Source organism: Talpa occidentalis, unplaced genomic scaffold (genome assembly GCF_014898055.3).
Source record: "Talpa occidentalis isolate TD23 unplaced genomic scaffold, MPIMG_talOcc4v2.1 talOcc4.14, whole genome shotgun sequence".
NCBI lineage: Eukaryota > Metazoa > Chordata > Mammalia > Eulipotyphla > Talpidae > Talpa > Talpa occidentalis.
Window position 1 is genome coordinate 52,144,617 of NW_023601433.1, and position 26,277 is coordinate 52,170,893.

General features: G+C 41.3%; 1 protein-coding gene across 1 annotated transcript in view; it reads right to left on the reverse strand.

The window, feature by feature from the left end:
- Nucleotides 1-26,277, reverse strand: part of ADARB2 (adenosine deaminase RNA specific B2 (inactive)) — a 216,886-nt gene that overhangs the window by 173,895 nt on the left and 16,714 nt on the right. The window contains exon 3 of the mRNA XM_054695055.1: nt 23,492-23,604. Coding sequence (XP_054551030.1) covers nt 23,492-23,519 — 28 coding nt within the window. The 5' untranslated portion in view covers nt 23,520-23,604. The remainder of the gene's footprint in view (nt 1-23,491; nt 23,605-26,277) is intronic.

Below are 26,277 nucleotides of genomic sequence, written 5' to 3' on the forward strand. Positions count from 1 at the left end.
AGTCCTGGTGGGCCATGTGTGCCCAGTGCCCTGCTCAGTGCTGTGTTGCCTCCTCACTGATTTTAAAGCCATGCTGTCAAGTGCGCTCTGCATTTCCATCTCTGCAGAAGCATCACGTGCGGGGAGGGGATACCCCAGTTCCACACTCACACACTTGACAGTTCGAGGACCTCCTTGGTGGCTGTGTGCCGTCTGGACCCCCTCCATCACCCCCCATTCTCTTTCCATAAACTTTAGAATCTTTCTCAATACAAGCACAGCCAATACCGGACAGCTGGTGTGTGGTTAGGCCACACTGCATTTTCAAGCACTCCAGGAAGTAGTCTGTATATTATTTAGCTTTGTGTCTCCAACTTATCCCTTGGAGTGGAAGCATAACAATGATTTTCTGGGCTGTCAGGGATGCACCTGGTTCTGCTACACATCCCACCTTCTCCCAGAGTTGCAAACCAGACAGTGAAGTAGGGTTCTCTGGTTTGTCTTCAGAAAATTACAGTAAGATCTGGTTATCAGTTCTGCCCAACAAGGGTGGCTGTTATTGCCTCAAAATATCTCTGGGCAAATAGACCTGTGGAACATTCAGTTTAATAAAACTAAGCAGATTTCTTTCCTGAAGGGCTTCTGAGGGTCTACACTGTTCGATAGGGTAAAATAATTTGTAAGTCTCCCTGATGAAGTAAGTCAGAATTTCTCATGACCTTGACCATGTTTGTTTTGAGTGTCTCGTGAAACTTCTGTTCCACCAGACATAGCTGTGCCGACAGATGGGGCTCTGGGAAGCCTCGCTGAGCATCTTCACACCCTAGAGACATTTCCTGGTGGCTCGGCTTTGGATCTCTGAGGTTTATGTGAGGGGGAAGGAAAAGGAGTCTACTTAATTTTGTATTAGGTAAAAAAGTCAGTGTATATGGACAGATATAAAGTCTAGTCAGGAGACAGGTGTATCTAAAATCTTGTTTATGAGAGGTTCCTTCATCAGCAGCCATTTTGTATGATTTGTTGAGAGCCTACTGTGTGCTGGGAACTGTTCTACACAGTTGGGCCACCTGACAGCAAAATAGAGGATGTTCCTTCTTTCTTGGGATATACATCATCGTCTGTCTGGATCAGCTCAGAACTTATTTCCCTTAGTGACCATGGAATACAGATTTGGGTCCAAAGGTTATTATTCACACATACCTGAAAAGTTATTCTGTTGTAACATTTACACCTAAACATTTGGTATAAAATATATTACTCTTTCATAGACATATGCTGAAGTGGACTAACACACAAGAAAGGGTTCATATCTAAGTGTTAGAGAAAAGCCCCCTCTAATCTGGTGATTATCATGTCACTCAGCACAATTTTCCCTCCAGGAAATAGAACTCCACCTCCCAGGGGCACACCCATTCCTGATTCTTCTTTTTTTTTTTTTAAGATTATTTATTTATTTATACAAGCACTGGGTACAGTCAGAAGCATGGGAAGGTGAGAGAATTCACCAGAGCCAGAGTGGGGAGCAGAGCAGGCAGAGTGACGAAATACACTACTAAGGGGAGCAGCGGGCGGCAGGAGAGGTCTGCGCACCATGTGGGACTCTCGCCCGGTGGCCGGGGATTGAACCGGGGCTGCAGAGGCTGCGGGCAGCTTCGCAACCCAGCGCTCAAGCGCTGCGACACCGGGGAGGCCCCCCCATTCCTGATTCTTGACAGGTTAGGTGATTCCTTCTCAGCTCCAAGGGGTGTTTTGATTAGACTAGTCAGAAAAACTCCACCCTTGTGGCTGGAGTGGACCAAACGGTTTGCGGGGCTCAGTGCATAATGAAAACGTGAGGCTCCTTGTTCAAAAGCACTAGGGATATCAAGGTGGTGACAACAGAGCATGAAGCCCGGGATGGCCTTCCTCAGTGGGGTTTGTGTGAGTCAGGGGCCCAAGCTTCTGGGCTGAACTCCCCCCCGGACGGTTGTTCTACAAGTGGACATGTGAGATCCTCTGGGCTGGTGGGAGGCTGACCCAGATCTCTTGCTTCTCTGAAGAGCAAGTGTAGCGTGCTTCCTGCTGAATTTAGAAGTGAGTTGATGGTCTGGAGAAGATCTCCTGCAAATGCAGGAGGGCCTCTGACCTGCAAGCCACTGTGCCTGGTTCACAGTAGTTCCTGGAAGGAAGGGAGCCTGGACAGAGAGGGTCACCATTCTGTCCATGGCCTCTGACTCCAGCTGCACTGGATCCAGTCTTGCCACACAACATTAGTCCCATGAACCGTGATTAGGTTTTCTGACACTTGCAAGCAAATGTATCCTACCTTTCAAGGCCAATCATTACTAAGATATTTATACTTTTGTATGATCTTTAACTTCTCCAGTTGTAAAATGAGAGTGATAATATCTCCCTGGGTCATTGTCATGTCCAATGACATTGATGTGCAAGAGTCTGTCTGGTGTCGATTGGTAAACAGCTGTCTGTGTCACGATTATTGTCACACCAGGTAAGGTTGGATTTTCTGTTCTGTCTGTCTGGGTCATCACCCCTAACGTGGGCTGGAATCCCAAACTGAGATGTAGCACTAACGCAAAACTTGGATATTCTCAAAATTGAGATGCATATTTTTTTAAAATTGTTGTTAATGAACTTTTCTTTTTTTTAAAGATTTATTTATTTATTTATACAAGCACTGGGTACAGTCAGAAGCACAGGAGGGTGAGAGAATTCACCAGAGCCAGAGCGGGGAGCATAACGGGCAGACTGACGAAGAAATACACTGCTGAGGGGAGCAGTGGGCGGCAAGAGAGGTCTGTCTCGCCATGTGGGACCCTCGCCAGGGGCTGGGGATCCAACCGGCCCTGCAGAGGCTGCGGGCAGCTTGGCAGCTCAGCACTCAACAGTTGCGCCACCAGGGGAGGCCCTGAGATGCATTTTTTTGAAGAGCTTTTTGCTACTAAGGTTGGAGGGACCTCCTCATTTCCCCCCACTTCACTTGCAGATTATTCATGCTAGAATGAATAGACCTAGAAAGCTACTTGGGCTAAGCTGAAAGGGGAAGCCAGTTGAGAAACATAGAGTCCACAAAAATGCATCTCAGCAGCCTGCTGCACTAGGGTCGGACGGCTGCCCAGAAGTTAGTCTGTTTTGAGATGACCCAGTGCTCACATGGCCTCTGCCTGCATCCACTCAGGCAGCATGTTTGGAGAGCTGCTGTCCCAGTGATGTTCATCAGAGATAGCTCATGGGGCAGTGTTTTAAGCCCAGTCGCTGAAGGGCCCAGGGTCATGCTTGGGCTCACAGCAAACCCGCAGCAAAATCCTCTTCTCTAAAACTTTGAAGATGAGAAGTCCGGTGCCAGTGCCTCAGGCTTCATTGCAGTCTTCTTGGTGACAAGCTCTGATGTGTCCAACCACTAATTAAAACATAAGGATTTTGGGGCCTCCCTGGTGGCACAAGGGGTTAAGACATAACCTATGAGGCTGTCCACAGCCTCTGCAGAACCAGTTCGATCCCCCAGCTGGCCAGGGAGCTACCCACAGGCGCAGCAGACCTCACCGGACTCGCCCACTGCTCCCCTCAGCAGTGTACGTCAGTCAATCTGCCTGTTCTGTTCCCCACTCTGTCTCTGGTGAATCCTCTCGCCCCCCGCTCTTCTGGCCTGTACCCCAGCTATTGTATGCATAAATAAATAAAATCTTAAAAAAAAAATAAGGATTTTTGTCCAAAGGAGGAGGAGGTAAATCCTTTATGTGAATGGAAGAAAGTGTTTCCAGGAAGTGGCTTTGAATCTGGCAGCAGGAGAGTTGTGTTTGCAAGGATCCCAAGCAGGGAGCTCTCTGCAAAGCTCCTTGGGGCCTGTCAGACTTCTGGGGACACATTTCCGTGCATGTGTCCCAGGTCCTGCCTCACTGTGATGCCCATCAGGAGTGATAATGGGGCCGTGAGCCTGGGCCCACTAGAGCGCAGCTGCCAGTCAGTTGTCTAGTGCTAGAGCAGCCAAGGCCTCCGCAAAGACAGAGCAGCTCATCCGTTGGCTGCCGCAGCCCTGCTGTGTGTATCCTCAGCTCTGGTGAGCGGGCAGGTCAAGGAGAGTGCCGTGCATGGGAATATGAGGTGTGTGTGCATTAAAGGGCATCTATTCCCCAGTCACCTGTGGTTTTAGTGGAAATATGTCACATAACTCAGCAACCTGTTTTTCAAGTGCCCATGGGATAGGCCCATGAACAAGCAGCCAGTGACCTGTTGGCACCTCTGGTGCCATCACCCAGTGTCCCTGCTCCAGCTGCAGAGAGATCCTGGCACAATTTCTAGGAAATTTGTGGATCAAAAGGGAATCTGACCAGTCCCCAAAGGCACACTGCTGAACAGCTGCTTTGATGATGTCTGAAGAAAAATGTGTGATGCCTTAAATTTCATGTATTACCTCAACTAATGGCACCACTAGCTCACTGATTAGCTACTACGCTGACCCTCCTCTCATCAGCGAGAAAGCTGAGGCGAGCAGGGCTCAGACTGTGACTCTGGGGCCTCCACACAACTAGAGATCTGCAGAGCCCTCCAAACTCAGAACTCTGAGTCTGTGTGTTTCTGGGGAAACGTCCCAACGTGCCCATGTGTTCAGCATGGCCTGGAGCCTCAGAGAAGCCGTGCACCAAAATGAACTTGCTGATAGGTCTGATTACAAATGGTGCTTTTCAAAGCAACATATCTGGGTAGAGACACAGATTTTTTATCCCGATGAGCAGAGGGTGTGTGGTCACCTTAGTTCATCCTTGTTGCTCTCCCTGCAGGTTGACTGGTCAAGGTGTGTCACTACCTTCTCTGAGTCAGTCCTCCCTTAGCCCTTGGACAGGGAGTGACAGACACCTTTGCTCTCAGGACCCCATGGGCAGACCTGCATTTAATTCTGTCCTAGGCTCTTGGGGTGGAGGGGGTGGGTGTGGGGCCACTTGGCTAGTGTGGTTCGTGTGACAGAGGCTGACCGACCATCGTTCATGCAGGATTCCCTTTTCTTTCTTCATCTCTGCTGCTTCCCTACATTGACCCTGAGGGTTCCTGGAAATAAAACATGGTTTTGATTTTCTCTAATAGATTAACAGGTCTTTCTGACATTGGAGAAACTCTCAGCTTCTCTGAATTTTATGATATAGGTAAAGCAGATGAAAGCGTTACAGACCTGAACTGTGGGATGGTGTTGGGACTGACAACACATTGTCTGTTCATGAGGCTAAAAATCTATGGGGGATAAGGGATATATATTTTGTTCAGTTTTCTAGATTTCTAGAAGGAAAAAGGCTTCAGGTCAGACAGAGAGCTAAAGTCCTTTGTGACTAGTGTGGAGAGAGCAAAACCAAAGTCAATCCAGTGGCCACAGAGAAGTTGCCACAGACCATGTGCGGTTTGCATTTCTTGCAGATCTAGAAGCCTCACTCACCCCGTAACCCGGGGGCTGGCTCCTGCCCTGTCCAGAGTGGAACAATGTTTTATTTTTTTTTCCCCTCATCTGAACAGAAGATGAAGGAGGAAAGGGTCTTGGGAACCATGCACAGGAGCAGAGGAGCCCTCGCCACTCTTCACAGGGTGACCCATGCCTGCGGGGAAGCTCCTTCTTTGTCTGTGCAACAACTTCCACCAAACCTTTTTATGCTTATAAACTTGCTTTGGAGTAAATATGTTGTTTTATACAAGCACTGACAAACCTACTAAATATCTGCTAACCACTGGCCCCTAAATGGTGAAGGAACTAGCAAATATTGACTTTCTGCTTCCCTAACAGCACAGATTAGCCTTGTGGGGAGTACTGCTTCTGTGCTTTCCTCCCTAGACTGACCCTGAGGGGTTAGGCAATAGCTTGAGGTATTCTGGATCCCCACTATCCCCTGCAGATCCCCCTCAAGGACAGTTTACATGGCTGAACAGCAGCAATTCCTGAGTTACCTCAGGAGAGTCTGGAGGCTGCAGGTGAGACAGAGTGCTGCCTTCTCTCCTCTAGTCTGGTGGACCAGGACCCCAAAACACCAGCTCCCACTTCCTGGCTCTCCTGGGAGGAAGATGGAAGGAGGATCAGGAAAAAAATCAATTCTTCTTGATTTTTCTATTTTACTAAATTCATCCTGACTTATGCCTGGACCCAAGATTTTTTTAAAAAGCAAAGCCAAGACAATCAACCCTTTTCCTCGACTGGTAATTGTTTGTCAGGTGTCCCTAAAGCCAGGATAGCTCTCCAAGGTTATGGCTCCCATGGGCCCCCTACTGGACTGGGGGACAGGGCAGGGGGACAGAGGTGGGGACAATCTGGATGGATGGTCTATGCCGCCAGCCACACTGGGCTGCTTCTTGGACAAAGAGGCAGCTCCTGAGGGGGAATAACTTTGCACCTGCCCAAGTATCATGGCACCCTGAGTTTTGTCCTGAGTCAGGGAGACTCAGCTATAGGCTTAACTTCAAAGCTGTTTAGTGTGGAAGAGCTTAGAAAGCGTTAAGAAAGGACTGGCATTCAAAAGTGCCACTCAAGTGCTTGATAAACGTAATTCCACGGCAAAAGCTATTGTTTCTCTGCATTTCATTGAAATTTGGCAGATTTTGCCTATCACTGCCAATAGATTTCTGTCCATAAAGACTCCCACATTTATTTACAATAGTTTTTACCTGGTATTGATGTAAAAATGTAGAGAAATGATACCTAGGCTTAACAGAAACAGTAGGTTTGATACCTTAAGTTTGTTTTTCGCTCTGGTCAATTTACCCAGAATTTTGAGAAGGGTGCTTGATTTCTGGGAAATTGTCAGGACTGCAGGGCAGACATTTCTCAGTGAAGGAGACAATTGAGAGTTTTGTACCTAGTCAAGGGCACTTCTCTCAGCGTGAGCCCAAAGGAGGTTTTGCCCTCACAGGGTCACCTGCTAGCTTGGGGAACTCAGGGGCTTCTTGGAAGGGGTTCTGTTTTGGTGCAGCTCTTGGTTCTTTAAAAGAAAATCACAAAGCATTCTGAAGCATGAAATACCTCCTGTCTCTCAACTTATCTCTGTGTCACCTTGAAGTATTTACTATAAAGGGAATTCAGGAAGGTTTGTTAAAAGGAGTGGTTTCTAAAAGTCTATGTGCCTAGTTAAATTTGAGCTTTAGCTCTTTTAGTTCATGACTTTGTTTTTGTTTTAAAAGAGCTCTCCATCCTGCTTTAAAGGTATTATATCCATAAATTCAAAAAATCCTAAATAGCAGAAAATATTTCTTTTGAATCTATGCATAAAGTCCCCCAGTAATCCCCTATCTGAAGTGCTTTAGGCAGTATTTCAGGTATTCAACTCAGGAGCAGTAAGATTTCAAGAGTAATAGCCATGGATGAGGCTAATAAAGTTTCTCTCATAGGTCTGGAGGTCTTTATAGACCTTTGTGTGTGGCCCAAGAAGCATAACTCAGAACCCTACCTTCTTCCACCACAAGATTCTGGGTAAACTGAGGCTCCTCTTTGAATCTCAGCCAATTCCTTGTCCCATAAGATTGGCAGCTACCTCGCAAGTTGTCATGGGCATTCCAGAAGCTTCTGTGAATGGAAGAGGCTGAACCTGCCTTCTAGAAGCTTGTAACTGAACATGCTCACAAATACAGTGACAAATACATTCTTTAATACTTTTGGTCAAAACCCTATTAGTCTTGCACAAAAGCTAATTTGCAAATTATGCCATCAATGCTGTCCACTTCGGCAGAAGTATTCAGGAACAAACGAAAACTTTTAAAAGTGCATTTGGTATAGACTGAAAGAACAGGAAGTGTGTGGACAGACTGCACTGTGTAGAATAGCAGGAAGGTATTTGCACTTGCTGAGATATTTCCAAGGTGGCAGGTAACTGCTTTGCAGAAGTTATTTATCCATGACAATAGTGTTATCACTCCTATTTCGAGGTGAGTACATGGAGACACAGAGGTGTCAGTAGCTTTTCTAAAATCACACTAAGAGACAGAAACAGAAATGCACCCTTGGGTGCCTGGCCCTTGGGTGACATGTCCTCCTCCCTGTGGCCTCTTCCTGTGCTCCCCAGGGATTCTGCTCCGTGGGGGTTTTTCCTGCTTCAGGAGTGTGTACTGTGGCCGGAGCAGCTCCGTGCACCCTCTGGCCTTCAGTCACCCCCTGACTTCGACTGCTCACCTACTTTTAACTCGCCACTCAACAAAGTCTGCTCCATAGGTGCTCAGGAAGTGCTGGGTCCCAGAAAGTGGGCATGGAATTGTGCAGGACAGCGTTTCCTTGGGAAGACACTGAGGAGCCAGGCTAACAGGGTGTGCGTTTCTTTTCAGATTGAAATGTTTGGACATTTTAGGCAGGAACAGCAGGGTACATTCAGAAATCATGCTAAGGTTGTTGAATACCCTTTCAAGAGGGAGCCTGTGGTATTCGCAGGACAGATGCAGAGGCGAGTTTCCAGTGCGGGTCCTTTACTAGCTGAGCAGCTTTGCTTTGAGCAAGGACGTTCTCTGAACAGGGTGCTTACCTCAGAGTTGGGTTTCCTAATTGTCCCTCAGCTATTCTATCCATTCAGGAAAGTTTTGCTGATTGTAAATGGGTGGGTGCTTACAGCATTTTAGACCATCGTCAGGGCAGTGCCATGTCTTGTTAGACTGTCTAAAAAACTCAAGTGGCCCCCATCCTGTGGTGGGGCAGCATCTCCTCAGAAGTTCAAGTTGCCCCCATGGGCATCAGCGAAGCTCTAGGGAAACCTCTAGATGCAGATTCAGGCTCATGTATTATGTCTCAGATGGGACTCCAGGAAGTAATCCCTGTGTCCGATGAGAGCAGCTGTGGGTAAGACAAATGCAAGCTGCTTCCACTTGGTGCTATGTTGAAACATTGATAAAATTGTTTAAAAGAACACATTGCATGTTGCAAATTTTTGTAAATATATGAAATATTGCAAAGTTTCTAACACCCTGAAAAACCCAACAGCGCGTGGCATTGTCAAAGAACCCATTATTTTTCAGTTATTTTATTATCTAGTATAATGTAGACTCTCTGGGAAAAAATCCACACCTCGATTTTTGTGAATTTTTTAAAAAACCCTCCTTTTGTGCTGAATGTGCTTTATGCCACCAGCCCAGTTATGAGGATCCTATGTTTGCCTGTGTAACTGCAGAGTTCAAACTTCACTTTGAACGCTGGATCTTGGGCATACCCAGTTAAGAAAATGGACATGTAGACAGAACTGGTTTTAGTCAGACAAAAGCAAGGGTTTCTATAAACACAAAAGTGGAAGTGACATATCATTTGGCCTTCTCGATGTCTAGGAATCTATTTGAAAACAAAATATAAGTTTAATTTAGAATTTAGTGGACAGAGAGTGGAACCCTGCTGAAATACACTTAAAAACAATCAAATGGGAATAAGTATAAGAGAGATTTGCCTTGGCTCTCACCCAAGCAGGTTGCATTCTAAGAAAAGCAACAGCCTTTCTGACTTATTTCGCTGAGCATGATCCCTTCTAGCAGTCAGAAAGAAAAAGAAAAATACTGGATGGTCTCACTCATAGCAGGGATTTAGAAAACCTAAATAAGGGACCAGGAAAAAGACGAATTAATACAAAGTAAAAATCAAAATCAACAAGCAAGTATAAACCAGAGACACACTGTGGGGGAGGGGGGAGGTCGGGGAGAGGAAGGACTAGGGTCAAAATAAGGGGGGACTGCAATTGTATGGGGAATATAACCAAAATGAAAATGCATACATTGTGCAAAAATGAAAAATGATGTAAGAATTATGTAAAATGAAATATTAATTAAAAAAAAAGAAAAGCAACAGCCTCTTTTGGAAGAAACAGCTTCAACAGACTGAGTCCTGAGGTTGGTGATGGCCCTGTAGCAGCAAATCCAGGGTGACACAGGGCTGCTGTCGGCACAGGAGTTTGATTAACTCCTCATTAGGGCTCTAAGCGCCTCTCGTTCTACAACCTAACAAATTATATTGTCCAAGGTTATTGCTGAGATAACCCACTGAAAGTATAGTTTTCCTCTCCTATCACATGAATCTAAATGTTAACTAAGTGCTTGTTAGCTGCTCATGATCGTGCATCGGAGGAATTGGCTCCATCTCTGGGTATGTGCTGGATGAGTCTTTAGATTAAAGATGAATCAAAGTGAATCAGTTCTGTAAGTTTTGAACTAGAAATCAGCGTCTCTCTGGATATCACCCAAGTGTAAAATGTAGCACCAATTGCCGTTAAAAATTAATAATTCACAAAAATCTATGGGCTAAACCCAGTCTGGCTTGAGAAGATAAGTAAAATAAATATTGTAAAGTCGATTTTTAATAATCTGTGGCATGGAATTTAAGCACAAGAGAAAACATCTAGCAATTAGCAGGAGCTGTGGGTGCATGATTAAATGTGAATAATAATATTTGAGAGCTGCATACCTTACTTGCTAGCAGGAAACATCATTTAAAGTTCTAATCTAGTACAGAGCACAGCTCATACCATTTCTTTGTTTAATGAGCTCCTGCCTTGAGATGCTTACGTTTGAGCAGCTACTTTTATAAGTATTTTTACATCGACAGCTATGCGTAAGGCTGAGAAAAAGTGGCAGAGACAGATGTTTGATGAGGGATTGTCAGACCAGCACAGTCCTGGAAAATAATATAATTAGATCCGTCACTAGGCTGGTAACCAGCAGTCGGGTGTATTTATCTAATTATTGAGATGGCACATTTACATCTGAGGGGATTTTATTATAAGAGGTTTATAAGATTTGGAGTTAAGCCTGATCTTCTGACTCTATCTTCCAAATAGAAGTTGGCCTCTCGACTGTGGTTTTTCATGATGAAGAATAAAATCCCTGATGAATGGTGGCAGGTCCTCATCTTCCAGAAAGAGGTATCAACATAAAAGGCAGAGGATATGAAATAGCCTGCTTGAAAAATAGACAGCACAGTGTTACCAGGTGTGAGCCTGCTGCAGAGAACAGGTACTCTGTGCTTGAAGGGGGATTCTTGTAAGAGCAAAAAAAGGAGGTAATTCATTCTGGAGGACTGTATTAGTCAATAGCCGCTGAGGGCCCAAGCAAATTAGAATATAATCTTAAACCAGTTACTGAAGGCTGGCCTCTAGCTGACCTCAGTGAGGTATGTTTGCCCAGAGTTTGCAGTGGGCACAGCCTTGATTCAATCTAGATAAAAGGAAACCTCCACCTTGAGGTGGTAACCAGAGCTTCATTAAAGGTTGAATGTTTGTGTCCCACAAATTCCTATGTTGAATCCTCACCCCCAAGTTGATGTTAGGGGATGGGGCTTTGAGAGATGTTTAGAACATGAGGGTAGCACCCCTAAGTTGGGGTTCATGCCCTGATAAAGAAGACCCCCAGAATTCTCCCTCACTCCTTCTGCCAAGTAAGGACACAGTGAGAAGGTAGCATTGATGAACCAGGAAGAGGGATCTCCCTGGACCCCAAATACACCTGCACCTTAATCCGGATTTCCAGCCTCCAAACTACAAGAGATAAATGTCTGTTGTTCATAAGCCCCTAGCCCCAGCTGTTATAGCAGCCTGGAATGACTAAAATAATTTTGTAGTAAAAAGCAGGGCACATCTGCCTGTACATGTATTCCATAGTATTTGTCTTCTGCTCAGATTTGCAAGAGATGTTGGTTTCCAGGGTCTAGGTGGCCACTGGGATTTGGAGATCTAAATTCTAGACACATTCAGCATAGCTAAAGTAAGATCCCAGTGACCCAGTTTCTATCAATAGTTTGGGGGTCGCTACCCTGTGATCACAGGAGTCTGAATTTTTCAGGGTGACAGTGGTCAATTTCTAAAAGCTGTGGGAGTTTGGGAGTCATGGAGGAATTAAACTTTTTTTAACTTATTCTTCTCTAAGATCTCTTTTACTAGAGAATTTTATTCACAACTGAATAAGTTTTATGACGCCCACTATGGGTCAGCCACTATTCTAGTTCCCGGGGATACAGACATGAATAAAAATGGGCAAGCTTCCCCCTTGTGAATTCACAGATGTGGACATGAAACATATTCAGAGTGAAGATGCTCAGACAGAACAGCAGGAGAGCCCAGAACACAAGAGGTAAAGAAGCCTGTGGCATTACTCAGCATTGACTGTCTTATTTGCCCTTTCTGCTGTCAGACCTGCCCCACTGCCACCTAGCGTGAGCCAGGGAAAGGGACCATTGGTGGGAAGGTGACTGGAGAGCAGGGGTGTTGCCTAATCCTAAATCCAGGATGGACACTCCTTTGGGGAAACAATGAGGCTCAGGGAGAATTCCTAGGCTGAAAAGGGAGGAACGAAACACATTTTGCATAACTGTGCTTTTTCTTTACTTTGCTACAGTTGATCTGCCCAGGAGAGCTTGAGAGATGTATTCACTGATTTTGCTACTTTTCCTGAGGTTATTTGAAAAGAATACAGGAGGGAAAGCTATCTAAGGCATCATGCTCTAATGGGGCTTTAGAATTGAAGCTTGGACTCTGGAAGCTATTCTAAGCTAAGGAACCTCTCACTCAATGCCTACTTAGGGGTTTATGACGCCCAACAAGGCTCTGGACCCATCCATGGAAACAAAGACTTAGACTTAGTTCTAAACTTCCACTAACTTGCAGTCCAAGGTCAGTTGGAAGAGAGGAACTCAGATACTGTGGTAGCAAAAAAAAAAAAAAAAAAAAAAAATGATGAAAACCATGTGGACCCAGTTAAGCTGAGAAGAATTGTTTACAACTCTGTGCTTTTCTATGAGGTTGGCAGTTGTAGGTGCTCAGTTACTGTGACTTTATTTATAAGTATGACAGTCCGAGAGCTGAGCGAGCATCGTGAGTATTGGAAGAGGCTACTATCAACTCTTTTTTTTAAATAATAAATTTTATTTTTATATTCCCCATACAAGTGCATCCACCCCATTCTGACCCCAATCCCTCCCCTCCCGCCCCCCCACCCCCCAAAAAGTGTCTCTGGTTCATAGTTTTTTGTTGATTTTGATTTTCACTTTCTTATAGTTAATCATTTTCCTGGTCCCTTATTTAAGTTTTCTAGATTCCTGTATGAGTGAGACCATCCGGTATTTTTCTTTTTCTTTCTGGCTTATTTCGCTGAGCATGATCCCTTCCAGCGCCATCCATGTTGCTGCAAATTGCATGTGTTTATCTTTTTTGAATGCAGAGTAATATTCCATGGTATATATGTACCACATCTTCTTGATCCAGTCATCTATTTTTGGGCATTTGGGTTGTTTCCAAAGCTTAGCTATTGTAAATAGTGCTGCTATAAACATAGGGGTGCAGGTGTTCTTTGGAATTGATGTTTCTGTGTCCTTTGGGTAAATACCTAGGAGTGGAGTTGCTGGATCATATGGAAACTCTATGTTTAATAGGTCCAGAAATCTCCACACCGCTCTCCATAGCGGTTACACCAGTGCTTTCAACTCTTTCAGGTTAGTTGAAGACAGAGATGGAGATAAGCATCTGGTGTCCCAGGGCTGGAGCAACAGCCTGTGCATCTGCAGAACAGGACCCACCCTGTGCAGCAGAGCTGCGGGAGGTCAGAGGGCAGTGGGGAGAGGGTGATTATGCCACAGTGTGCTAAAAGCATTGAAGTAAATACCTCCCAGGAATACCAACCCCTGGCTGTAGTTGAAACTGATACTCAATGCCAAAATTAGTTTCAGATCCTAAAGTATAAGAAAGAAAATAAACTTACTTTCTCCCTGTGACTCGCTTTTACAGATGCAGCAGAACCTGGGAGTTTTTTGATTAACCTTGAGCTGAGCTCCAAGGTCAGTTGGAGCTAGGGGTCTGCAAACACAAAGGGGCTGTGGAGGTACCCAGAAGCAGTGACCCACCAACAGAAATTCTAATTATCTGAAGAAAATCCTCTTTATACTTCTTCATGTATGAACTGTCCAATAACCAGCCAATGAACTTCAGCCAAGTCCACAATTCCTTTGCCCTTAGCCTGCTTTTTAGCCAATAAAATATAACTCCTTTGTGCGCAATTCTGGTCCCCAAGACCTATATAACCTTATTCCTTTTCTTAATCAGAGAGATAGATTTGAGTTAAACTCCTACCTCCTTGCCAATCAATTTGCAATAGAGCTGATTTCTTTTCTCCAAGACCTGATGTCACTATCTGATCTGTGCATGTACCTCAGGTCAGAACGCCATTGCTTGGTAACAGTCACTATTCACTCAGGAGCCACGTCAATTTCAAGTCACCGCTATGTATAAATCTTCAGAGAGTTTATATAATCCATCAGTTATTTGGTGAAAGGTCACCAACGAACTCTGACAGGTTGCAGTAATAGTGACCACTACAGTTAATGTGAACCATTGGACACAGGTTATACAATCATTCTGAGTGGAAGGAACCAGGGCCTTTTGTAAAGCACTCAAATTTAGGTGGTTCCAGGGAGGTGTAAAGGAGATGCTTTCTGTGGCCAGACACTGAAATCTGCCTATGTTTTACCTCCTCTCTCTCAATCCATTCTGTAGGTGGCTGCCAACTGAGTCTTTCCAAAATATGATCACTTACTGCATATGCCGGATGGTGTCACTAACATGTGGACTATAAAGTAACTAAATTAATAGATAAGACAAGCTGAAAAACTAACCCATGGTAGGTGACTACAGACTGAGACAACGAAGAAGAGGGTGTGGAGAAGGGGACAGAAAAACAAATAGAAGGAAGCACAATGGCCTATGATGGTGGACTATGGGTGAGCGGGTGGTGGGTGCACTATGGTGGTAATACCTGATGGAAGTACCCTGATATTACCTCAGTTAAAAATGAAGAAGTTAAAAATAATTTAAAAAAAAGAAAGAAAAAAGAACATGGAAACAATAACACTGACCTTTCTGGTGTTTATAGCTAATAAGTCCTATAGCTAAATAATCCTGTGAGAGAAGCAGAATAAATAAGTTTCCCCCATTTCATAAAGACTCAGAGAAGGGTTCCAATGTCAGAGTTTGTTCTGGAAACTACAGCAGTGAAGAGGATGCCATCATGAGTTCTCCCTCCTTTTTCTCATAATCCTGGTCTCCCCATGGCGTTACAACTGTAGCATCTTCCTCTATCAGCTCTCCAACCATGCCCTCTTCCATTGCCACCACTACCCTCCACCAGAACTAGAGTCCCCAGAGCACAGGTCTGTTCCCTGCTTCATGCTGCTGCTTATCCACCTCCTCTTCTGTGGCCCTCCTTTTCTCCACTAATTTGAATTCCCATCATTCTTTAAAGCCTAGTTCAGCTTCTGTGAATTCTCTGAGGAATTTTGTGTGCCCTATAGACTCTCCATTCTCACACCTGAAACAGTCACAGTCTTGCATTCAGCCAGGCTCAGGTGATGGTTCCGCTGGTAGACCTCTCTCGTATGTGTTCCCTGTACTCAGTCAAGGCAACTCTAACCTCTAGAGGGGAGGGAGGGACTGTTCTTGACTGATCTTTGTCCTTCCTCTTGCCCAACGGCTTCTAAGTCTCCAGGGAGTCCTCAGATCCACACTGATTGATCTCAACTGAGGAATGTAGGAGAATATTAAAATTTGTTTTCATGTGACTTTGGGAGTAAGAGGAGTCCAGAGCTATTCACCTAACTACCTCCTAGTTTAGTGGACACTGTTTTTCTCTCTTGGGGCAGGAAGACAATGCTGTGATCCCAAATGGTAGTCTATGTTGGAATTGTGTTTCCAAATCCCACATGAGGCAGAGGACCCTGCATCACTTCCTCGTCTATATTGACTCCTGATAAAGCTTAATTCTAATGGGCTATTTACAAAGGAGAGCTCTATTGACAGTTGGTCTAATTTTCATGGATCATGACCTAGGAAAGTTCCAGACATGGCAAAGAGGCAACTTCTCAATGTGTTCATTTAGTGCCCATGTATACTCAAGATTTTGTATTTCATAATAGTGCATTGGGAGATAGAAAAAAAAAAGAGAGATAAATAGAGAATAAAAGGCACAGATGGGCCATGGACAGTTTCTCATTGCTTGTTCCATATGATAGAACTCAACACATCTGGTCTGCTATGAAAAGCATCTTTGCACTAATTTGTTTGTCAGTATCCATTGAGAGGATGATCTGTCATCCTGTCGTATTTTGGTTGCCCCAAGATGTTTGAAGACAGGGCTAGCCACAAATTGGAACTGTGGCCACTGGGGAGTAAGTGGTGGAAACCACCAGCTGTTCTAAGTATCATCAACGGTGATATTTTTTAAGCTGAAATTTCAACCTAACCTCTCTGAAGGCATTGAACTGCTTTAAAAGCTTATCATTATAATAGGACTATGAACATATCCCTCCCTGTGACCTGGTGTGTGTGTGTGTGTGTGTGTGTGTGTGTGTGCACATGCACATACTTACTTAACCCTTATTATGGGCTGGAAAAAATAGAATAAGATGGTCAGAACAGAAAGAGTGGGCCCTCTGACTTTTCTTTGGAATTTTAAGATTTTCTGGTCAAAGAAAATAGCATTATTCCATCATTTGTCTTGGGTTGCAGAAACAAGAATTGAGATTTCATTGTGTTGCTTCATTTGACTTCGTGATAGTGTTGTCTGGCCATGGTATCCCCTCCTCCAGCTCCACTGCACCTCATCCACCACCTGTTTTCCATGACATAGTATGATGAATGGCATTCATCTATTTAAATTTCTGTCTCCCTGAATAGATGTTAATCTTCTCAAAGCACAGAGGCTATGTTTTGTCCTGGAACACACTAGATACTCAGCAAAGGTTATTTTGGTTGAGCTTATTTAAGTCTCTAGCTTTTGAGTAACATGTGATGTTATACCTAACATGTTGATGTCTGATATTCCAATGATCCCTTTGCAAATTCCTGTCATTTAACTGATTCAATAGGTCTCAGTGGAGCCATCATGGCCACTTTGTATCTCTTAGAGAACAATGGGGATCTCTAAGAAGGCGATTTCCTTTGCCAGAGTCTGCTAATGTCTAGTATCTAAAGTTAGCTTTGCCCTGCACTTGATAGGTAACACTTCAACTTTTGCCTTTCTCTTAATCTTCTACTTATCACCTGATTAGTTTGCAACCTGAATTATGTGATTGAGCTGAACATATCTTAATCTCCATGAAGGCATCCTGGGCATGTATCATGCATGCTGGAGCAGCTAACCAACTATTGACTCCTGCCCAAACTGTAGCCTCCCGACTGTGACTCAGTTGTCTGGGAAAGAGGGAAGAGGAGGGACCTATGGGGTGGTGGGGCAGTGGGTGTGTGCTCCTTTCCTGGGGCAGCATTCCTCAGAAATGCTCAGTTAAGTCCTTAGAGCCCTTACATCTGGTCCTTCTGCTCTTTAAAAGCCTGTGGTTTTAAAAATGGCGCTTTCCCAGGCTCTCAGGTCAGTGGTATGAGGCCAAGAAAAACTGCATAAAGATTACCACTGCACGACAGCGAAGCTGCAGCAAACTGGCACCGTTACATGAGGTCTGCATCAGCTTCAAGGCGTACAATTCTATCACTTTAAATGAATCAGGTATTTCACAGAAGATTAAGGAAAAATCTACCATGCATCTGAGCACCAACCTTTTCAAATTCCTTCCTTTCCCTTTTTTTGTTGTTACTTCGCATTGTTGTTGCGAAAACAAAGACCTCTTCTACAGGCCATTTGGAGAACTACTACAATCAGTATGACACATTCATTTTTAGGATTGGGGTGAAGATGGAAGGAAAGTCTTTTCCTGCTCTGAAACCCTGTGAGATCTCAGCTTTTTCTCCTACTTTCCCATCCCACTCCCCAATGTCAGATAGAGGGAAAGCTTTGAATCTGCTCCTGAGTAAAGGGACAGAGTTTACTAAATTTAACACAGAAGGATGTGATATATAAGGAGGTAAGGTTTGGAGTTCTGGAGCTGGTGCCATAAGAATCAAGAAGGAGGGATATGCAGATAGACTGACCTGGTTGACTCTGGTCTAGCCAAATACACCATTTATCCCTTTTCTTATCTGCTTTTTCCCATCAGCTCCCACCAGATTAGGGGCAGGGTTATCAATAGGAGCTTTTGTGTTGGGCAAAACACAGAGGTGACCAGCAACCTAAGGCAGCAAAGAAAGAGCCAGAACTAGTTAGTTCTAATAAGTCTTTGGAATCTGCCTGTTCCCAAGAGGCTTTCCATGGCACACCACCCCCGCCCCCAATTCCTGCTGCCCTAAGAACCTGGCAGCCATTCACTCCTGCACTGGCAGCCTCAGCATGACTTCTCCAGTTGCTTGTTTATATTGGGGTGTCTGCACAGATAATAAGAGTAACCAACAATTGGATAAATTCTCCTGACAATGGTGGAAGGAAGATATTATTGCTCCCATTTCATATGAAAAAACTTAGACTCCAGGCACTGCTGAGTGCCACCCAGCTAAAAAGTGATTATACTGGGAGGAAACCTAGGTCACTTGAATCCAAAGCCTGCTCATTTTCCTTCCTGCTTTCCTTACTCTAACACAAAGGATATTTTACATCATTATTTGAATTTTCATTCAAGAGCAAAATTCTCTAGTATGAGCAGAGTTCATGATTTCTGCTCGTTCTTCAGCAGGCAGTCAGACACGCCACATTGGCCGGGGAAGCCAGCACTTGAGCCCACAGCATCAACTGTGTCTTTGTGTGTAGGCAGAAGAGCTTGCTTTTGCTGTTGTTGTGGATGAACACTTGTTATGACCTCATTTTATCTCATGAAACAATAGCTATTTATTTATCTTGCGATGTCTTTCTCTAAAGATGTACAACCCAGGTCAATGATGATGGAATTATAATAAAATGTCAGATTTAAGACCCAGCATATTAATAATTGATTTAAGTGTACATGGTCTAAAATATCATTTAGAAGACAGAGAGGATATAAAAAACAAAAAGAAATAAAATCACGATCCAATAATATGCTAGCTGTGTGAAACTCACTTCAGTTCAATAACAGAAAGAGGTTGAAAATAAAAGCACAGGAAAAGATATACTACGTGACTATTAAGAAGAATATGGAATGGCTCCATTAAGATCAGATAAGGTAGACTCCACAGCAAAGAAAATTACTGGAGAAAAATTACATAATAGGATCAATTTACAACAATCCTAAATGTGCATGCACTAACCAGTAAGCATCGAAATATATGAAGCAAAACTGATGAACTTAAAGTTTGAAATAGACAAATATATAATTGGGGACTTTAACAACCTGCTCTCAGTAATTGATAGAATCATGAGACTGGAAGTCAGCAAGGATATAGAACTGAATCACACCATCAACAAGCAGGATCTAATGGACATTTACAGGCATTTCACCTAACAACACAGAGTACACATTTTTCAAGTGTCTATGAAATAATCACCAAAGTAGACCATGTTCTGAGTCATAAAACACATCTCAAAATAATTAAAAACATTGAAATTATACAGAATGTGTTCTCTGACCATAATGGAATTGAACTGGAAATAACTGAAAGAGAGCTAGAAAGTCTCCAAACACTTGGAAATTAAACAGCACACTTCTAAATAACCCATACATCAAAGAGGAAGTCTCAAAGGAAATAAAAATACATTGAACTAAATAAAAATGAAAATACAACGTTGTAAAATATGAAAGATGCAGCAAAGTCCATGTAAAATTGTTTAGCTTATACTGCTTATATTAGAAATGAAAATGGTCTCAAATTGATAGTTTCCTATATTAAGAAAGTAAAAAAATAATAATACAAAATAAGCATGAAGAAGGAATAAAATAATAAAGATCTCTATGAAATTAATAAGGGTAAAACTAAGACAATCAATTAAAAAAAGTACTTAAAACATCTGTAAAATTGATAAACATCTTGTAAGATTGAGAAAAATAAAAGAGAGAAAACCCAAATTACCACTCAAGAATGAAACCAGGGATATTATTACAGAACCTGCTGTCATTAAAAGCACAATAACAGAATGCTATGAACAACTTTATGTTCATATATTCAACAACCCAAAGGAAATGATTTTTAGATAACAATGAACTACAAAAATTCAACTAAGATGAAAGCGCTAAATCTATAGTTCTGTAACTATTAAAGTCCTACAGCCATTAAAAGAATGAATTTATAATTAAAAATCCCACCAAAAGAAATATTCAGCCCCAACCCCCACAGTACCTTAGAGTCTATAGTTAGCTCTATTTTATAACCTCATCACTCCAGCTCTTTCTTTTATAGCATTGATCACAGTTTCTAATACTATATTAATATGATTATTTTACAGAAGTTTCTTTCTAGTATTCTATAAATATCATGACTATGTTACTTTGCTCTTTGAATGTCCCCAACGTAATGCCTGGCACCTCGTGGGCAATGTACACTATTTGATGAATGAAGGAATGGATGATAGCTTTGAATGATGAAATCTAACTATCAAGTTAGTTTATTAAATTATGAAATTGCTCTAGATAGTTGGTCTTGCATAGCTTAGCAGTCTCTTGTCATGGCAAAATGTTAGTTAACTAGAAGAATTAGCAGCTATAGTCACTGAGATTGTCTTCCTTTTTCATGACGGCTTGACAAATCGTTGTGATCTCTACATTTATACTTTTGCTAAAAGCTATTTTTATTTGTGAATTTTGATCTTGCTTATTTTTCCAAATGAGAAGTCCCAAAGAATGGGGTTCTAAATCTCTCTAATGATGGTTGAAATGACTCCTTCTCTCCTGTGTGTGCAAGCAGGGCCTCGCTGTTTGGTGGTGGCATCAGTTTACTAAATATTTACTCAAAGAAAGAATGAAAAGGTCACAGGAGTTCCATCTTCTCCTGTGTCTTCCCTTGTTATTAATTATTTTGTTATTAATTATTGTCTTTCCTGAATCAGTCATCTTGGGGAGGACTGGTCTGGTGTGGGGGTGACCATGCAGACCTCCAAGGGCACAGAAGGTTTCTATTCTCACTTCACATTCTGTTGTAAAGCAGCATCTAGCACAGAAATAGGGGCTCCATAAAAATTTCTTGAACAAATGAGTCAATGGTTGAGTAAATAATGTTATAGGCAGTCCTCGGTCGACCTGACCAATATACATACTTAATAAGAAAAACAAAGAAACAGGTAAACAAAGAAAAAGACCTGTGCTTTCTAACTCAGCCCAAGTTTAAAATGTATACTTTATTTTGCACCCAGTCCATAAAGAATTCACATTGACATTTCAGCACTGATGTAAGCTTTGAGAAGCTCATTATTGTAATGAAAGAGGAAATAAAATGAAGCCTGAACAATAAGAGAAGCTGTACACGAGAAAGGTGAGTCTCAGGAAAGAAGACAAATAAGAGAAATGTGATTAAAACTTTCTCTGAATTGTTGTAGTTTGAGTTAAATTAATATTGACATATCTCATGTGTCCCTGAGTATGTTTTGTATAAAGGGTATTGCAGGACTTTAAAATGTCCTGTTCTTGCTGCTTAATGAGCCTAATTGGAGACCATCTGGTTTGTGATTGATTTTAAAGTGATTTGAGGGCAGAGCAACAAGTATTGCTATCAGGGAAATGAATGAAAATGCATGGTAACCTACAGCATCTAGGACCCATCAATTCTTGTGACTACCCTGTGACGAAAATGATAGTTCTTATTTTATAGATGTGGAAAATGAGGCAGAGAGCTAAATCTTCTGACCAAGCTCAGGTAGCCATGTGGAAGGCAGGGTCCTAGTGCACATTTAGATCTCAGTGCTTTCCTGGAGCTGGGACTAGTGTATCTGCCTCACCACAATGATGGGGGAAATTTCTAGAAGGAAAAGAATACAGAAAGTTTGAAATGCAACAAGAAGATAATTTAAAAAGACAGGTAGGTGCAGGAAGTGTGTAGACTGCAAAATTTAAATGATTCCTCAAGGAACTTTAATAATTTCACAAATACAAGTCTAAAACATTTAAAAATTGCATAAAATTCCCCACTAAGATGAGTTTCCTTGTCTTTCTCACATTGCAATATGACTATTATGATGTTAACTATCAACTTAATTGAATATACAATTATTTAATCACTAGACAAGTTGGTGCAAATTGGACAGATAAAGAAAATTATGGCTATTTAAATATTTAACTAGTGATAAGATTTCTGTAATCAGAAAGAAAACCAAAAATGTTGTTAAGAAGGTGTTAGGGAAGGAGTGTGAGTTTTGGAGTAAGCTATTAGACTGAGCGTAAACTGATAATGAGAGATTTTAAGATGAACTGAGGAGGTGATGTGAACAGACTTGTGGAGTTTGCAGAGCTGGTCTGCAGCCTTGTCTGCTGCACAGGGACTTGCTACCCCTGGCCCTCCCCACCACCCAAACCTCCATCTGCCTCACCCCCTACCCCCCAGGCCACATGCCCAGTCACAAATGTGAGATGGGGAGATGTTCCTTGAGGATGGTTTGAGAAAAGATTCTAACCTATGCATTATCTGTAATAGGGGATTTAGTACAAGGTGTAATAATGTTTGACAAAGAAAGTCATCACATAAGTCTTTATAACAAAGCCATTTTAGTTAGGGCAAGTTTTTAGTGACAATTTCACCCTCTTCCTTAACAGCGTTTGCTTTACCAAGCAAACGAATGATCGTTGAGTTGAATGAAATGATCTACAAATGGGAGAAGTTAAGAGGATATTTAAGTTCAAATATCCATCATCAGTTTTGTGATAGAATTTCGTTTAATAATAGGAATAACACTCAAGCTTCTCATAGTGTGTGTGCACGTGTGTGTACATGGTACAGAATGAATAATGTTCCATGTGTGGTAACTCCTCGGAAGCCACTTACATTTACTATCTCTTCATTTTCTAGAATTTTACAGTTTGGTGAATCATTATGAGGAAACCTATAGTTTCCTAAAATCTTTTATTTTTTCATTCCTTTTGTATGTAGCAAAATCACTTGTTTTAAAGAAAGTTTTTACTGATTTTTAGAGATCACATTTATTTCTTGTGCTCAAAAGCTGGTAGTGTTGGCTCTTTATGATGCAATTATGCTTGGCTTTTCATTCCAAAGCTACTTTGGTATTAAAAAATGTACTATGTGACAATGTTAGGATTGAGATTGGGTGATTCTTCATGTAATACATGGTAGTATTGTAAACACACTTATGATAATAAAACACAGCATTTACATTGTAAACACTTAATTTCTGATTTCTAAAAGTTGCTATTTCCAAAGCTTTTAGGGAATAGAACATTAAAAGATGCTAATGCACACAGATGCATCTAAATTTCCCTTGGGGAGAAGCTACCTTAACTGCCATTGCAAGTTTTACAATTTTGCTGTAAATGAGTGATTTCATTTAAATAAAAAGATATTATTTTCTGTGATGAAAATTCAGCTGCTTCATGTAACTCTGAAAGCATCTTGATTTATTATTGACTGTCTTCTTTCAAGGAGAATATTCTTCTAAAGATATTATGCAAGAATCCTTCTATTTCTTACTCTTTGTCATTTTCTATTAATCTTACCATATCTGTGTTCAGGCTATTTGGCTAAAAAAATTAGAAATATATAGTAGTTACATATTTGGATAAATACAATTGTGAGAAATAATATATTCTGTTCACCTGAATGAGCATGTCTATTGCATGCCATTAGCTGTGTTAAGGGACTCTTAAAGAGTCTAGAAGCATTTTCAGTTGAGAGAGAAGCAATCTTGGCAAAGCTCTTTTTCAGTTCCCTAGGAAAAAAACGTATGAGGTTTGTTAAAATAAATTTCAGAAATTGTTTTTATCACAGATGTAAATAAGGAAACATAGGAATTTATGAAGATATACACATATATATGTATATATATATGTAATTGGCTGTAATTTATAGATGTATACATATTTTAGCTGATATATACAGTTCATATATAGTATATATACATGTTTCTAGTTCATATTTATATTTATAGCACATATACTATCTACTAGAAGTCACATTCCAACAAGAACATTTTCAGACAGACACATAGCCAGTGATATATAAACAGTATAAGCCAAAAGTCTTCTTTGAATGGCATCTTGTGCCCAGGCTGATGCTGATCTAAAAGATACAAGCGAAATACCATCTACCTCTGAAAAATTTGAAGGAAAGATAATTTTTCAGATTAATCTTTCAGAATAAGGAGGTTGCTTCTTTAAGGAAAGTTGTTGCAGAAAATTTATTGTTTAAAAAAGTTTTTATTTTTTTGAGAACAGATTTAAAGAGAATGATAAAAATAGCTAACATTATTTTTGTAAACCCTTCACACATATTATCTCAATGAACACATTTAATGAGATAGGTTGGTATTACTCTTATTAGGTTGGTATTACTCTTCATATATACAAAATCATTTAGGAAGTCAAGTCAATAACTTTTCAGTTCCATAGAGCGTTAAGTTTTAGTTCTTTTCTGTGACAATCTGTTAATGTTGTAAAACTCAAAAGAGATCTCAACATTTGTTGGAGTGTTAATGCTACTATTGCTAAGTTTTATACAGATGGACTCCTTTAATTTTAAAAATTGATTGATAATAACATTTTTGTTCTCTCTGTTTTACACAGATGAAGGAGTTAAGTTCAGAGAAATTAAGTAACTTGAGTTAATTTTGTTATTGTGACATCTCTTAATATTATGCAAATAACAATATTCACTCAATTTTATATTGCAAGTTAATTCATCAGTAAATAGTGTGGATATTACACATACTGGCCTCAATTATTGTGAAAACAAAACAAAATTCAAATAAATGGCACACTTAATTTTTAAACAATGCATACTAAAAAATTCTTGAAATGGGATCTTTCTATAACTTTCATACCTATGAAGTTAAACACCCTGAAGGGATAGATTAAGATAGTGACATTTAAATAATAAATTGTATAATAGCTGAGTTATTCAAATTTTCTGGGATTCTTTTTTTCCTTACCACCCTGACCCAACAGATACTCTTCTTTCTTCCATGAAGCCTTCCTGGGTGATCAGAAAAGAGTGAGGACATCTCTCTTGGGTGACAAAGTTTCCTAACACTCTCATGTCAAATTCCATTGCAGTTACATCTTATCTGTGCTGTCACAACTAAACATTTCCCTGTGGGTTTCATGTGCTGAGATCATATTTTACTCAATTTCACCTCTTCACTTTGTTCGTGTGTGTTCTGTTTTCTGTTTTAGATGCTAAGCCTCTGTCTACAGGCCTCATAGACAAAGCCAAGCAATGCTTGAGGCTGATCTGAAAAACAAGACCAGAAAACAGAAAACCAAACATTTTCATCTAATAGCTACTCTGTCCTTTCAAATAATGACAGTATTATTCTAGGCTCACTACCCCTTTGCTAGCCTACTGACAATAAACATTTTCATAAAATGAAGGATCAGTAGCTATCCTCCAGAGAGTAAGGCACTCACCACTTATGAAATTAAATGAAAAGATCAATAGGAACTCAGTCAAACATTATATTGTAAATGATAAAAGCAGAAAGTAGAAAAATTCACTTTAATGCGTGCCTCTTTTATTTTCCTTACACAAATTGGAAGCGCAACAAAGAAAATTCTGACCTAGTATGAAATAGAACATGACTAAGAGAAGGTGGGGGCAGTAGCCAGAGGAGCTGAATGGACAAGAAGAGAAACAAAAGCAAGGAAAATGGGCAAATGCAATTAGCCAGGCTGGGAAGTAAGCTGATCATGCTTAAATTGAGCTACTAGACAGCAGTGTCTGACTTGGAGAGAGACAAATGTAGCAAAGAGAGATGGAACATTGTCAGCATGGGAGGCAGAATGAAATCATACTTATGACAGGGAGTGCTTAGGAGAAGTATATGGGAGAGAAAAAGAAACTAACCTTTTCAAGGTAAGACCATGTGCAAACAAAATAATTTCTTCGAAGTAGGGCTAAACCCAAGGGGGAAACACCCCAAGCCAAAGTTGACACATGCTCTTCTTGGGACTCATTTTTCCTGTCAAGAGCCCTTCCTTCATCTCTGGTGTGAGACACGTTGGAAATCTAGAACCCGCAACGCATTTGTGCTAGAGAGCTTTCTTTATTATTTCTTCCTCTTAAAACTTATCTGTCTTTGGTTTCCTTACTTATTATACAAACTAATCAATGCATATATGTAAACAATATATTCCATTTGTTAAGTGCCATAGCATTGTTGGTCCATTGTAAATACCAACCTAATAAACTAAACCGATGCTTGCATTTATCAATGGCCTTCAATTTAAGTTTTTCAGCTCCATGTCAGAAGAATGGAATGTATAGGAATGAGAAGAAAAAGAGCAAAGAGGGAATAAGAAATTTAAGAATGAGAAATAAGGGTGACTGGATAGGACAGTTCAGAAATGGAACTGATGAAACTCTACTGTCATCCGTTATATATGAA